The 15,586-nt window shown below is 39.5% G+C and overlaps 3 protein-coding genes across 4 annotated transcripts; 1 reads left to right on the top strand and 2 right to left on the bottom strand.

Annotated features, from left to right (window-relative positions):
* Positions 1 to 1,783: 1,783 nt before the first annotated feature.
* On the bottom strand, positions 1,784 to 8,058 carry ndufa3 (NADH:ubiquinone oxidoreductase subunit A3). Its single transcript, XM_076280428.1, has 4 exons — positions 8,022 to 8,058; positions 7,381 to 7,452; positions 2,943 to 3,020; positions 1,784 to 1,981 (listed from the first exon to the last, which is right to left on the bottom strand). Exons 1-4 carry the CDS (start codon positions 8,029 to 8,031, stop codon positions 1,890 to 1,892), a joined length of 252 nt encoding a protein of 83 aa, XP_076136543.1. The 5' UTR covers positions 8,032 to 8,058; the 3' UTR covers positions 1,784 to 1,889.
* A 22-nt stretch (positions 8,059 to 8,080) lies between these two features.
* tfpt (TCF3 (E2A) fusion partner) lies at positions 8,081 to 10,213 on the top strand. 2 transcript variants are annotated; one of them, XM_076280426.1, is made up of 6 exons: positions 8,081 to 8,151; positions 8,431 to 8,661; positions 8,839 to 8,909; positions 9,007 to 9,076; positions 9,343 to 9,495; positions 9,593 to 10,213. In XM_076280426.1, exons 2-6 carry the CDS (start codon positions 8,431 to 8,433, stop codon positions 9,665 to 9,667), a joined length of 600 nt encoding a protein of 199 aa, XP_076136541.1. In that variant the 5' UTR covers positions 8,081 to 8,151; the 3' UTR covers positions 9,668 to 10,213. The 2 variants fall into 2 exon arrangements, with proteins under 2 accessions (XP_076136541.1, XP_076136540.1); XM_076280425.1 differs by having other exon boundaries at positions 8,097 to 8,303.
* Positions 10,214 to 10,304: 91 nt separating this feature from the next.
* mrpl51 (mitochondrial ribosomal protein L51) lies at positions 10,305 to 13,157 on the bottom strand. The gene is made up of 4 exons (XM_076280427.1): positions 13,029 to 13,157; positions 12,474 to 12,569; positions 12,280 to 12,387; positions 10,305 to 10,728 (listed from the first exon to the last, which is right to left on the bottom strand). The coding sequence occupies exons 2-4, from the start codon at positions 12,562 to 12,564 to the stop codon at positions 10,532 to 10,534; spliced, it is 396 nt and encodes a 131-aa protein (XP_076136542.1). The 5' UTR covers positions 12,565 to 12,569; positions 13,029 to 13,157; the 3' UTR covers positions 10,305 to 10,531.
* Between the last annotated feature and the right edge of the window lie 2,429 nt (positions 13,158 to 15,586).

The following is a 15,586-nucleotide window of genomic DNA, read 5'->3' as shown; positions in this document are numbered from 1 at the left end:
AACTGATCTAACACTATTACGCGGACATGGTGACATTATTAAAACTGATAATGTAACTGATAATTTTGCCCTAAGAGTCAACATTGTCACCGATGTAACTATAAGTATCAGAGCTAGAAGTCATTTCTAAGTTATTATTTAACTTAGAACCAACCTTTCATTGCCTCTACTATGAAATAAGTGTGCGTTGTTTGCTGTGTTTAGGCCAGATATTGATTTGGACACAGACGACTTTTATCATGCATTGTGTTGTCAAGGTGAATAGATTTTTTTTTATTATTTCCTGTCTTTCAACTTGGGCAGATGAAGTTTCTGGAGGATAGTTTACAAGATGGGCTATATAAATGTTGACAAATATGCTAAATTGCTAACAGGGCATTTAATTAAAATAAGCATTAGAAAGAAATAGCTTATTTTAACTTGCAGCATCCATTTGAGCCTCCACTTTATAAAGAAAATCCTGAGATGCAGATTCAAAGGAAATCTACCAAGAAAGAATATAAAACAAGGAGTTTTACCGGAGCAACACAGATGTATAAACTTCAGATTTTATTTTAAAGTGCGAACATAAGGGACTAACGTTTCGACGTTCTGCCACGTCAGAGTCAGAGTCTAGTCGCGAAGACGTGACAGAACGTCGAAACGTTAGTCCCTTATGTTGGCACTTTAAAATAAAATCTGAAGTTTATACATCTGTGTTGCTCCGGTAAAACGCCTCTCTCTTGCTACAATTAGTCCTCTCCCGTTGACGCACAAGTTGTTTAATTACAGAAGTGCAGAGGAACATTTTTCGAAAGAATATAAAACCTCATGGGTAGTTTGTCAGACAGCTGTACTACCATGACATCACACCCAACGTCACCCATAGAATGCTGACATCCGATCAGCAAAGCAAATACGCAAAATCAAACTCTTCATCAGTATACCAGTTTTCCCCAAGATGCATAAGTGGAAGTTGAAATTCTGAGCTTTGCTCTTGAAATTTGTAGGTTTAAAACATCATTACTCTATTTCCATAACGATACTGCACTCAAAGTGCAAGGATGACATTTATATTTCTTTTTTCCTCATTGTCTGAGGTACCTATTTGCATTTTCTGTGATGACCCAGCTCTCTGGGTAGAGCCCTGTATGCTGGATTTGTTTTCATGTCAGATGGAAGATTGCAGTTTTAGCACGGTATGAACTTCATCCTACTTTACTAAAGGTATACCAGTATAAAAATGGTCATAAAAAAGCATACACCCTGAAAAAAATGTTTATGCAGGCATTTTAACTTACAAAAGATTGCATCTTTCATTTCAGCTAAATAACATGCCTTGTTTGTACCATTTAAGTTCATGAATTTAGAGTTAGAATTGTGCAACAGCAAACCTTTGGTAAATCCGGACTTGAACTTCAAAGACTACTCCATTGTAACTTTCAATCTCCTGTCTCACAATACAATGCATAGGAGACTTTTGGAAGAAAAACAAATTATGTATGTGAAGCTATACAGTGACTTTTAGAACACAGACCTGTGCTATTTCCTGCACTGGGTCACACATATACTACGAATACTCTAACCAAGAGTCAGACACAGAACTGTTCTATTGCATCATTTATGTATGTTATGTTTTTAAAGATGAAATAAAATATGTTAATCGTTACAGTTACTGAAGTATTGTTGTGAATTTGCAGATATTCCAATGAAACAACAGAACTAGAAATACAGTGAGGTATAGGCATACTAGCCCTAAGGTGAGCCCATAAGGAAAGTCTTCAACAGTACTCAAAGTCATGAATGTATTTAAATAAAGGACATTTATTCAGCATCATCTAGTCAATAACACTTAGACAGCGGGAGGGTGAGACATGGGGAGGTCTGTACAAGAATCAGTGTCAGGAACCTTAGAATTTCTTCAGCCAGTCCAGATTTGGGCCCTGGGGGTCACTTGGGTGACTGGGGACATCTGGCATGTTCCCATCATCTCGGACTGGGACTGCACAAGGACATACAGGGAGAAAGGAGGGAGATCAGTTAAATTAGCTCCTGGCAAAGATATCAGGCCATGGTCAGGCATATTTTACCTGTTACATAAATACAGGGTTCCCACTCTAAGTCAAAAGTATAATTCCATGACATTTCCCTGACAAAAAAAAAAAAGAATTTCCATGACTTACTATATAATTAATTGTACAATATACTGACCAATGACCAATGATTTCAGAGCAGCCACATATCGTTCAAGAATATTTTTACTTCTTTAGACTGGGAGATGAATAAATGACCATTGAATAAATACATTTGGGCTACTCAAGCAAGCAGTAATGCTAATAACCAGATATGCTCCAATTTTGCATGGAAATATTTGAATCAATGTATTATTTTTGGCAAGTACATTTTAAACTGCTACAACAAAATTCCCCTGATATTCCATTATTCCATGACTTTGCCCCAAAAATGATAAAATTCCATGGCTGGAATAGACAAAATGCCATGATATTCCAGAAATGGCATGACCCGTGGGAACCCTGTAAATAAGACGTGATAAAGGGAGTGCTTTCACACTTTAAACATCACCATAACTGCTTAGGAGGTTGGTGTCAGTATTATATAGGTCTATTCTACACCTGCCATGTTCTCCATGCCAGCAATAATACAGTGCATTGGTTGTTTTCCAAACTAAGCATCACCATTTCAACAATTATTTGAGACAGGCCTTGAATGAGACTCAACATAGAAGAGTTAAAACAGACATTTACAAATAGTGTAAGTAGTGGCAACATCACAAATCGACATGGTTGATAAAGTGCATGACATACAGTATTCTTAGGACACACTTCCAGGTGTTGAAGATGTTAATATGACCAGTAGTTTGTGAAAAAAAAAAAAAACTCAAGAGATACATGAACTGCTACCAAAGTCTTATGTGGGTGGTTTTTAGGTAACTGGAAACACACCTGGATAGTTGTATGGCGTTGCTCTGTTGATCATGCCAGAGTACTTGGTATATGGGCTCACGAATGGAAATATAACCGCTGAAGAGTAAAGAAAATCATTGGTTTAATATTCAATCGTTGGCAAATTCATATGCAAACAGGCCATCCACGTAGACATTAAAAAAATGCTATTACAGCAAATAATCAAAAGGAGTCCGGTTTGCTTCTAACTAACATTAGGGCAGTTCCAGCGTTATGGATGTGACAATTGGACTCATATTGGTAAACAAAATGCCTTAGAGTGGGGGCAAAATTAGTATCAGTGAATTAATTTGCATAACTTTTAATGTAACCTCTGTCCTCTGAATACTGAGAAATCCTCAAATTTCATATAATCAATTTCATCCTAAGAATACAAGGCATTTTATCAGCGTTATGGATGTGACATGAAATGGACACACTTTTGTGAGAGATTACAGGTTTTCTACAAACTCTGAATTTTGAAGGAAACTGCCGAAACTATGATATATGTAGCATGAAGGAGACTTGAATGAACACAAAAAGTGTTTTTGAAACTATGCGTCATTTTCGTAATGCATTATGTAGGAAAAACTGGCGTTATGGAAGTGACGGTTTCACGTTATGGATGTGACGTGTGAACCAGTCCTCGACAAACTACATAAAACACATAATTAAGTAGTGAATTTTTATATGAAACAATTGAAATAGTAATCATGAAAAACTAGCGATGAAATTATAGTGCCCACTAAGAGACACAGGAAGAATCAGGACAACAAGTCATTTAAAATATAAAAAATACATGTATTTTTTTATTTTACCGTCATCAATTTTGGTCAGTGATTCCCGGGTTACTGAAACACCAGGGAACATGAAACTTGGTGGCCACTCCCTTAAATAACTAGCCCTACCTGAACCGTTGCAATCAAGATGACAAAATATTTATGGTACGTTAGTCTTAAGAGCCCGCATCAACCTAACCCATACCCACTCATTTGTGATTTGCACACATAAAGTACATGTGCACACACGCACATGCACACACACGCGCTTATTTTTGCAAAGAGAATATGCAGGACTGAGAGGCGGTCATATTTTGTACCGCTATGCGGTACATCTAGTTTATTGCTGCCGTTACTTAAGTTACTCTGTGGGTATTAGCTACAGAGGACCTGACACTTCAAATGCTGGCATATCGCGTCACATTTAAAATTAAACAGTGTTAAGCAGACGTGAACGGCAGGCTGAACAGATCTGCAACAGAAGGAGGTTGCTATGTTAACTCCAGCTGCAAAGTCAGTAGACTTGTAGTCAAGACCGCCTAAACCGAGACCAAGACACTACCAAGACCAGAGGGTATCAAGACCGAGACCAAGACGAGACCAAGGCCAAGACAGACTGAGTCAAGACCAAGACAAAGTCGAGACGAGACCGAGACCAAAAAAAACAAAAAACAGCTAGTGAGCTAGTGTTACACCATAACTTGCATCAACTGAATAGGAGCAGCGTACTGGGGTAAGAGGTTCAGTCCCAGTTTAAATTCAATTTAAGAAGGTATTATTTCAACTACAGACAGGACAATGCAGAGACAGAGCATGTCATGAATGTGTGTGACTGTGAGCTCACTCACTGTAAATGTTTTCGTAGACTGGTTTCGGTGAGAGAGACTTTGCAAAACTTGCATTTTGCAGAATGCTTCTTTCTTGCCCCTGGACTGCAAATTTCTTTATGTTTCGTGAATGCAAATTTAATGATGCCGGAAGATGCCCAAAATAATTTAATGTTGCATTATCGAATGTTATGTTTTGTATCATGGACATTATTTGTTGCAAATCTCCCGACCACTATGTCGACCTGAGTAGTGTTGTCACGATACCAAAATTATGACTTCGATACGATACCTGCCATAAATATCACGATGCTTGATACTGAAATGATACTGCAAGAAAATCCTAAGATCTCTGGAAAAGAAAAGACTCATACCTCCTCCAAGTGTATTGAGTCATTGTTGAATTTGGTGCACTTTTGTAATGTGCAGGTCAATTCTGGGTTCTAAACTTCTGAACTTCCTACATAATTATTATTTTCTTAGTCAGTAAAATAGTTGGCCTACTTTGTGTGATTAAGTCCTTTTTTGTTTGTTATAGTTCATTTACATTGTGTTGTGTTTTGGCAATAAAGTAGCTTTAAATAGCCAAACTAGACTAGATCTAGGTCAGTGTTGAAATTACTGCATGCAAATCACTGAATGCTATGCAGAGGGGCCTAATCTTTAGGCCATCTGATGTACAGTATAGGCTACCCTAGGCCTTCCCGTGTTCATGGGATTTCTTTGCCAGTTGCAAAGGCAAAAATGTAAGGATAGATTTATTTGGGCCCAGTGTACAAATACGACGTTCCAACCACTCAGGTCTTCGTTAGATAGGCCTACACCATTACCTGTTGCAAATTGTGTGCACTCCTACATTACGTCTACATTATTTCTTTGATAACATGATTTGCTTCCACGTAATAAGCCGCTATTATTATTAGGCCTCAACACGCTTTGGTGGTATATGATGTGGGCTTAGCGCATTGCATCTGGGCAATAATTATTGAACAAATTGCAGTCGCAGTCGACATGTGATAACAAATATTACCAGTAGGCCCTACTGACCAAACATGAAATAGATTGTTTACAAGTTATGGCAATGTTATTCTGGCGTGAACATTGCGCTTTCATCACGTTAGCACCCTATGATTACAACTAGTTATATGTCTCGTCAAAATGATTACAACTCGTTATGTCTCGTCAAAATTTATTCATGAAGGAAGGTTCGCTTTATCCCAGAGAACCATACTCGTTTCACTTAGGCTAGACTAAAACAGAAAAGAAGAACTTGGCACTAACCACCATGTAGTCGTGTTTTCTATAGCATATTCGTTAATCTGTCGTTCTTTGAACTCTTTAAAAATGTTAGGATATGTCTGCAAGGTGTTTAGCCAAGTTCCATGTGTAGCCTACTGCTTTTAAATGACTTTGAAACATATTTTACAAACGGGCCTCTGTTTACCTGATGGCTTGCCTGCACTATTCACGATGTATCTGTAGTTCCAGATTTCATATCACCTTCTGTTTTATCCACAAGGCCGAGGACTGTCGGCAAAAAACTATGTTGACGTTGGCTGCGCACTCACTCACTCAGAGCTGCCTACTTGACACGCCCACTTGCCTAGATGCGTGCAAGGAGCAGTGAGAGCAGCAGTTCACACAGACACAGAACGTTATTATTTTAATAAAGTATTGATTCTAAAAATGTCGGAAATCGTATCGTTTTTTTGCGTGAAGGCATCGTGATACATTTTTAGTATCGATACACCATGCAACACTAGACCTGAGACCGCAAGACCAAGACAATGAGGCCAAGACAAGACCGAGGGATCCGAGACCAAGACAAGACCAAGACCAAAGACGCGAGACTGTGACAAGACCGAGACCACGTAAAAGTGGTCTCGAGACCAAGACCGGTCTCGAGACATTCAACTCTAAAAGTCAGCCATCTTCACCAGCTAACACGATAATCCAGTTACTGTATAACAACAGTATGACAGTTACAGGAAGATAATCGCTCAGATTTTCGTTATTAGGCCACTTGAAAATAGGCTATGGCTAGGCTAATCACTGGAGGTATTTTAATATTATGTTTGTTTTGCTAATGGTTAGGCAAGGCCTCCCTGTGGTTTTGATCAACCTAATAATCTTTGAAATGTCAATTGTAAACACTAAGGTGAAATGCGTTCAAACTGACATGCCACCAGAACAGACGTTTTATCGGCTTTGAGGTATAATAAAGTCTCCAGTCTTGTAAATTCACATTATGTAACATCCATAACGCACCATTAAAGGTTTTAAAAGCAAGAAAGTGGCACAATTTGGTCATCACACTTTACATTGATATAAAACAGCTTTGCACAGACACTATGGACATTGTCGCATCAACACTATGTGTAGCATAAACTTTTCCTATAAAACGTTATGGATGTGACATGGCCATGGAACTTGCTGACTTAAAAACAAAAGCCTTACAAATGTAAGTTGTGCTCTCAAAGGCAAGCTGAGCATAGACATTGCTCTACCATTCCCTTGTCAATCTGGAATTTGTCAAATGACACAATTTGTTTGAACCTTGGGTCCATTTATCCACTTTTTAAATATGTATAATATTACCATGTGAAAAAAATTTTGTTTCAGTATGGTTGAACACCATATTTATGATGTAAAAACAGTGTAATTCTCCATCAAATTTAATCAGATCAGTTACAAACAATAAAATATAGACCTAAATGAAGATTTTAACAACAGTTCTATTTGCGTATGCACAACTTTTTTTTTCCATGGTAAGGATGACCTTTGCATGAAATTTGCCCATTAATCATTTTAATGTTTTCAGTGGCAACTCACCTAATAATCCGATCCCACAGGAGGCTGTGATTACAGGCTCCTTGCTCCATGCATTTTTAAGGAATGCTCCGACTGAAGCGAAATTAAGAATGTGTTAATAACACCGTCTTAAAACATATATATTTAGTACACATTCAAACTACTGTCTTGATACAGTTAAGTGCATGTTGAGTGGATCAAGCTAAGTACATATTTCCAAAAAAGCTTGTTTTGACGATTGATGTTAGCTTGTTAGATAGATACTTTATTGATCCCTAGGGAAATTCAAGTTAATGTTAACGTTACATCAAAAATCATGCTACTGCGATAGCACCTGGCTGTCTCGATTTCAAAAATTTAGTTAGATCATAAAGTATACGTGTACGATAATGTATCAGACATTATCTGGTATTACTGACAATATATATGAACAGCAGCAAAGGTTACTGTCTAATGAGCCGAAACATTAACCAACGTGAGCTAGCCCAAGGTCACCCGTCATAAGATGGGAATATCAAACAATTCTGCTCGATCTGAATAGTTGGATCTTGTTGTAAAGGTGTAGTGAGTACCATCAACCTGTACATTCAGCAACAGCACATTGCCTGTTCACAAATATGACACCTTAAAAGTCAACGCCAAAGCTAGCTTCTAATACTTACTGCCCGCCATGTTTCTTCGGGTTTGTGATGACGTATAAACTAAGCGACAGTGAGATAGGTCGATCTAATGTGTGCGACAGCAACAGTGAAATGATCAAAATGAACATTTCCACGGCTTGGGAAATGAAAGGTTAATTTGTTTTCTGAAGTTTGTAAATCGTTTTAATTTGTGTGTTGAATGGATTCACGCTCATATATTTACTCATGGTAACATCCTAAAATGTGGAATATGGCATTGTTTTGAACGAAGTGGTTTGCAGTAACCTTGTACGTCAGCTAAAGGTAGGCAAAATAATCATATAGGCCTACCTTATAATCATATGCATGTTTACTTTATAATAGTGTGTTTTACACATTTTTGATCCCAGCGTTAAGTATGTACTCGGCATTGTATCAATTGTCACGTTAGATGATGGAAGACTTCTCTGGACTGGCATTGCCCCCTCTCTTTGGAGGACACATTCTTGAAGCGGAGTTGGAACCTGACGGAGTTGAGCTTGGACCAGGGGAGGTAGAGCTGGGACCTGGAGAGGGAGAGCTCCTGGATAGTGGAGAGCCAGGGCCAGACGAAGAGGAGAGAAGAGAGCTTGACAAGAGGAAATATCTGGCACTTAGCAAGAGATGCAAAGAGATAGAACAGGTAAGTGAGAGGATGTTGCTACTTGTCTCATCCCCGAGCAGTACCTGGCTCTTGTAGTAAGAGAGGAGGGAATAGTCTTTAAAAGCGTGTACAATTTGTATGGTATGCAACTGGCAAGAGTATGGCTCTACTGGCACTGACCCACAGTCTGAATTTACTCATGTTCTCTGACTGCAGGTGAATGAGAAAATTCTTGGACGCCTCCACCAAGTACAAAGAATAACCCGGCGACTAAAGAATGAGAGGAGGTGCTCTAGATTTGTTCTTGCTTAAAACTCCTGCATTATTGTGTTCTTCAGTTTCTGCTGTAAGAATAGGTGGTCTCAGTTATTCGTCTCTTCACAGGTTTTTGATGAAAACGCTGGACACGTATGGAGACGACTATAGGAATGCACAGCTAACTATTCTCCTTGAGGTGAGGAGACCATAGAACATGTAATTCTATTAACTGATGCTTGTATCCCTATCCAACAACCTAGTTAGTTTGGTTGTTTATATGAATGAAGCACAAATATGTTACTGTATTGATCACTGGTCATGTTTTAGAGAGGTTGAGTAGCCTACTGATATTTGGACAGTATAGTTAGACATTGGGATAAACATGGGATTGCCATTTTGTAACATAAATTAACATTTGCTGCAGCTGGGCAGAGTATTGACTTTTACTGTTGTGATTCATAGGATGATGTTGGAGCCACATTGGAATGTCTGCCTGGAGTGGAAGATGCCAGACCAAACGGCCATGCCAGTTCTCCCTCTATGCCACAGCAATCCACAGCAGGGACAAAAAAGAAGAGGCATCGCATTCCCAAGGAGAAAGAAAAAGAGGCACAGGTGATTATAAAATAGCGTTGTCCACATGATCAAACAGTGGATTAGCTTGTCCCAAATATGTCTTATTTTAATACATCCATAAATCCCACCCTGACAGACGGACACAGACCTCTCCATGCTGACAGATACACAATTCACAGGATTCCCCAGCCCAAACTCACTCTCGCACTAACCCCTTCAGGAGAAGATTATGCTAGACCTGATGTGCCACCTTCAATTTGTCCTGCAAGTTGTATGGACCCTTGATACAAAGAGTATGCATTGCTGGACATCTTATGTGCATTTATTTGTATTTTAGTGTGATAAGATGTTATTTTTTCAAATGTTTAGGATATTTAAAATAGTTTTGCAGCACAGGCCAGGACATCAGAAGTTAGATCCCAGGGTGAAAATAACTTTTGAACTGTGACTGATGTCCAGGCTTGTTAGTGGTCCAATGATTTTTGAAACAGAAATGAATCTTTTGTGTTTGGGTTTGTGTAGAATCTGATTTGACATTGTGTGTTATCCACCTGACAGTGATCAGTGGCAGTTGTGTTGGCTGTAAAGCACTAATAGTTACTGGTTACAGTTTTACTGGTTTTATACTATGTTAGCATGTAGCCACATAACATGACCCAACAAGAAGTGTAAACAGCAGTGTAACTTCTATAAGCAGTTACATGCATTTTTTTTTATATCATTGTCCTATAAGAGAATTAAATAGATCTACTTTAAATGTCCCTTCAGAACTATATTTTATATTGTGCTAGTAATGAAAAGGAAAATGTGCTAGTAATGAAAATGAAATACTGACACTTCTAACAACACCTTTTGGAATATCATATTTATTTACAAGATTAAGGACAAGTCAGAATTTCAAATGAAAATGTTGCCAAAATATTCTGTTGAAACTGGAAGAATACCAAATCGCATTGCAGTTGCACATAAAAAAAAAAAAAAAAAAAAAACACTGCAGGAAAGAAAAATAGGAAAAGAAAACAAAACTTGCAGAGGAAAAACATCAGTCCAATTCATACACTGTCCATAAATATAATTAACGATGCTTCCCGTAGCGGTTGAAACGACGGTACAGGTAACGGATGCGTTTTTCCAGATCGTGCCGATCATCTGTCATCATCCTATCTCCAACCATCTTTTTCTTTCGGATCAAGCGTTCCAGTTCATTACCACTGAAACCTTTAAGCCAGACAGGTGCCTTTACAATGTCTTTGGGATGCACTTTGAAATCTCCTGTGCCAACACAAATACATTAAATTAGGCAGACTTGTGAGGTTCTCATGCTGTGCACAGTGAACAAATGGTTTAAGTCATGGTTCCCACAGGTTCTTGAAATCCTTGAAAGATTCTACATAAGAAATCAAGGCCTTCAATGTTTGTGAAAATAGACAATGGTCATTGAAAGTGCTTGAATTTATATTTAGTGTTAGAAAAGGCAAGAGACTTTTCCATCGCATAATTTACCATCACTGACATGACCGCACAACTGAGAAATGTGGAGAATTGTTCACACATTCAAGCCTCTCTTTTTCATTGTTGCCTGTGAGCTATAAAGCCTGAAAGCCTAAAGCTTGTGTAGTGGCAGCCAGGTAAAACATGTAATTTAGTTACATCCTACAATCTGCATGAAAATAATGGAATAACTATCTTACACTGTAATAGATAATAGATATGTAACAGATATGTACACCAATGAGTTAGAACATCATGACAAAGTAGTGTTGATTAGTTCATAACAATGCAACTTGTCAAGGCTTTGGACACATTAGGCTGTAAGAGACCGGTCTGGGCACAGTAAGGATCTGAACGACTTTGATGAAGTCGAAATCGTCATGGTCAGAGGACTGGGTTGGAGCATCACTGAAATTACTTGGTACTCCCAGTCAGCAGTGGTACAGAACTACCTATTGGTCCAAACGGAGGAACAAACCATTAACTGGAGACCGGATAATGGGCAGCAAAGGTGTACCTGGACTGACTAGTCTAGTTTTCTTCAACATAATGTGGATAGTCAGGTATATATGCATTGTTTACCACTGTTTACCTACTGTAGGAAAGTAACCACAACAAAACAAGCACAGTGTGGGAAGACAAACTGGTGGAAGGTGATGTTCTGCAAGAAAACCCTGCTTCCTAAATATAGTTGGTGACCATTTCACTCAGTAAGGGGTAGGTCCCAATGACAGTGGCCACTTTCATTAGGACTGGGAGTGATAATACAATCAACGCTTTAACAGCCACAGGTTGGGGGCAGCCGTGGCCTACTGGTTATCGCTTCCTGCTCGTAACCGGAGGGTTGCCGGTTCGAACACCGACCAGTAGGTACGGCTGAAGTGCCCTTGAGCAAGGCACCTAACCCCTCACTGCTCCCCGAGCACCGCTGTTGTAGCAGGCAGCTCACTGCACCGGGATTAGTGTGTGCTTCACCTCACTGTGTGCCGAGTGTGTTTCACTAATTCACGAATTGGGAGACCAAATTTCCCTCACGGGATCAAAAGAGTATACTTACTTATACTATAGATGTATTAGTGACAGCCAAAGGACAAACAGATTATTAGGTAGTAAGTCATGTTAATGTTTTTGACTCACTGGTGTACATAGATAGATAGATAGATACTTTATTGATCCCCAAGGGGAAATGGGAAATTCAGTTGATGACAATTAATATGGTCATTGGTCACATGTATAGTTATTTCAGGTAGCATTTTCAAGAAACTTCAAGCTGACGTTTTAGAATGCAACCGTAACAACATAAATGAATGATATGAACACAAATGCACCTACCCAAAATCCCTATGTTGTCATAAACTCCAAACATGCTTCTTTTTTCTGTCCATCTGTCGACCACCTTTGGCTCAGGGATGGAATGCATCCGTATTCTAGCGCACATACCTGAATAGCAGCAATTGGACAAAGTTATTAGCAGCAAGCTTGGATCTATGGCTGTCCACAGTTAATGCAAACTTTTTAGGTCTTACTTGTGGAAAATTGTCTGCTGCACTGCTGTAGGGCTACTGATCTGTGGCAGACGGTGAGTCCAACTCTGACCAGGGCCTCAAAGACAGACATATTCCCTGTGAAATAGTCAAGTGAGTTAAATCACGGGCCTGTATACAGCCTTGTAATACACATTCATACTACGATGAACATCAAATCCCATATATCTGACATTTAAACTTGCTGACTGCATTCACTGTCGCAAACAGAATAGTGAACCAACCGTAACAGTTAAGGTAACGTAGAGTAATCTGAACAGCATATATTTGGCAGGGATATGTGATAGATTCTACGAATTTACGGAAAAATACAACCCATGTTCAACTCGTGAGCAACAAACCAATAAAAAAAAAAATCACATCTAACTTACCCAGCTACGTGCTAACAACTTTCAAACATGTGAGCCTTATGTCAGCCACAGTATTCAGCTAGAAGCTACGCTAAAACTAGCATGTGAACCATGGATTGACATTGGTCTGAACATTTAGCGGCTGTCCCAATCAGTTTGAAAATACGATGTAGAAATAGAAACATACCTTTGGACCTCAAACCAAAGATGTTGATGTTAAAATATTGTAAAATTGTACTAAATCAATATCGTTCTTAGCACAGACATCATTCAAAACACAACTCAAGTGCTGCAAGGGCACGCAGCTAGCAGTCGCTGTCCATAATGCATTGCGTAGAGCGCTACTACCGCTTTCGTAGGAGTAGGCGGTGTCTGTCCAGTGTGTAGCCAGAGCCCGTCTACGCCCTTATTAGACATTCTCTGGTGTAGCCTACTGGCTACATTGTACAGGGAGGGAGTCTGACCCGTCGACATGCTGGACAAACCTAGCCAAATCAACAACAGCATGTGGTTTACCTTTAACCTCCGTTAACTGTAGCCTACCTATTGCACAGAGGTTAATGCATACAACTGTTGTCGGAAAGCATAGCCAAAGCCAACTATGACTGGCTGTTGTGGAAAATAAATTCAGGGAAATATGACTGACCATCTGTCCCCTGCCTATGAAACTAGACCAGGGGCACCTGCCTCCGAAGACTGATAGGCTACACGTGAGAATAGGGCGATATGAATGGAAAAGCTCTGTCATTCCACCTACAATGTGACTCAATCACACTTACCGAAAAGAACTAACTTAGGCTAATAGATTGCGATCTGGCTTTATGGTAGAGTAGCCTACTTCCTCTAGGCCTATAGCCTAGTGTTTCTATAGTAGTATAGCCTAAGGAGTCTTAGTAGGCCTACTTATGTGGTAGTCTATCGGTGAAAAATGTGGGGTCAGTTAGAAATTTCCATTCCACTCCATTATAGACAGAATAGTTGAGAGTTGCATTTTCAGATTACATGTGCTTACATAATTGCAAAAGGGTTCTCCAATGTTTTTCTCTCAGTTAGCCTTTTAAAATGATATCAGATTAGTAAACAGATAATGTGCCTTTGGAACACTGGATGAATGGTATGATAATGATAATGGGCAATGTAGATATTGCATTGAAGATCAACCATTTCTTTCTACAAAAGTCAAGAACCCTTTTTGCAATTAGGAAAGCACATAATCTGAAAACTGCTGCCCTGATTTAGAAAAGCAATGCAACTGATCTGAGCTGGTATTCTGTCTATAATGGAGTGGAATGCCAATTTCTATGTGACCCCAAACTTTTGATCGGTAGTGTATGTCCCAAAATACTAGGCTTTAAGCTAGGCCTATGTGCCAACATAGTATAATGACATACATAATAACAGGCAATAATTTAATAATGGCCAATAATGTAATAATTTTAATGCAATAAAGCAAATAATGTAAGAATTTGCCAATAATGTAATAAAATGTCTGAACCAATAACGTAATAACTTTTTGCCAATAATGTAGTAAGCTGCATTATTGGCTGGTTATTACATTATCGGCTGGGTTAAGAAAAAAAAACATTAAAAATGTAACTGCAGCCAATAATGTAATAATCACCTTATTGGAGGCCAAGAGGCGAAGGCACCCATACTGTTTCAACCTTTTCTTCCTATTATTATTATTATTATGACCGCAACGAAGCGCCGGTCATATAGGTTTAGTCAGAGTTTTTTTCTTCTGTTTTTTCCCCCGCATGAGTAATATTCCATCAAGGATTCCCAGGACACTGAAAGACCAGGGTGCACGAAACTTGATGGGCATGTAGCCCCACAAGGATAGCATGGGGCCATTGTTTTTCATTTTTGATCCGTTGCCTCCTTGCCGGATTGGACCCCCCGAAAGAAGGGTAGGGCAGACACAGTTTTCTGTGAATATCTTGAGAATTGCAGGGCCTAGGAGGACCACATTTTTTGTTTGTTGGTTTTAAGGGGCCAACCCTTATAAGGGGTCCACCCATCCCATAACCACCCATTTCATGTATAGCGCCACCTAGTTAAAAATGAAAAAGCAAAAATGAGATGTTGTAATCACAGGTATCTCTGACCTGACATGGTCAAAACTGCATGAAATTGGAAGTGTAGGATCATTATGACACCCTCTGAATGCACGCCAAGTTTTTTGGAATTCCGTTCATGGGGGGCTATATCAATAAATTAATATGTCACCAAGTGGCCTGTGGGTGGCCGGACACAGTTCTTCAGAGAGACAGTTCTTCAGTCTGACGAACTGTGGTCGCTCCGTCAGGTAATCTGTGATCCAGGTTACCAGGTGAGTGTCCACACCCATCTGCAAGAGCTTGTCTCCCAGAGGGGTTGGATGGTGTTAAAAGCACTTGAGAAATCAAAGAACATGATTCTCACAGCACTTTTCCCCTTGTCCAGGTGAGAATGTGTCCTGTGTAGAAGATAAGTGATGGCATCGTCCACGCCCACTTTCTCCTGGTATGCAAACTGTAACGGGTCTAGTGAATGGCGTACCTGGGGTCTGAGCATATACCTAAGACGAGTCGCTCCATTGTCTTCATCACATATGACAGCGACAGGTCTGTAGTCATTAAGCTCACTAGGATGTGGCTTTTTAGGGACAGGGGTGAGACATGATGTCTTCCACAGTGTTGGAACTTGTCCAAGGCGTAGACTTAGATTGAAGATGTGCTTCAGTGGCTCCCCCAGCTCAGCAGC

The sequence above is a fragment of the Alosa pseudoharengus genome, unplaced genomic scaffold (assembly GCF_046254945.1).
Source record: "Alosa pseudoharengus isolate Yale_2024_CS ecotype anadromous, Long Island Sound unplaced genomic scaffold, YU_APseudo_1.1 YU_APseudo_1.1_scf_12, whole genome shotgun sequence".
In the NCBI taxonomy this organism is placed as follows: domain Eukaryota; kingdom Metazoa; phylum Chordata; class Actinopteri; order Clupeiformes; family Clupeidae; genus Alosa; species Alosa pseudoharengus.
This window is presented reverse-complemented; position numbering and strand designations above follow the sequence as displayed.

Coding starts and splice junctions, on each gene's coding strand:
- mrpl51 (XM_076280427.1), bottom strand. CDS start 12,564: ATGTCTGTCTTTGAGGCCCTGGTCAGAGTTGGACTCACCGTCTGCCAC. Junction 12,388..12,473: donor CAGCAGACAATTTTCCACAA/GTAAGACCTAAA, acceptor GCTGCTATTCAG/GTATGTGCGCTAGAATACGG. Junction 10,729..12,279: donor TGACAACATAGGGATTTTGG/GTAGGTGCATTT, acceptor GTGTTGGCACAG/GAGATTTCAAAGTGCATCCC.
- ndufa3 (XM_076280428.1), bottom strand. Junction 3,021..7,380: donor CTGTGGGATCGGATTATTAG/GTGAGTTGCCAC, acceptor TTTACTCTTCAG/CGGTTATATTTCCATTCGTG. Junction 1,982..2,942: donor AACGCCATACAACTATCCAG/GTGTGTTTCCAG, acceptor GTCCTTGTGCAG/TCCCAGTCCGAGATGATGGG.
- tfpt (XM_076280426.1), top strand. CDS start 8,431: ATGATGGAAGACTTCTCTGGACTGGCATTGCCCCCTCTCTTTGGAGGA. Junction 8,910..9,006: donor CGACTAAAGAATGAGAGGAG/GTGCTCTAGATT, acceptor GTCTCTTCACAG/GTTTTTGATGAAAACGCTGG. Junction 9,496..9,592: donor AGAAAGAAAAAGAGGCACAG/GTGATTATAAAA, acceptor CCACCCTGACAG/ACGGACACAGACCTCTCCAT.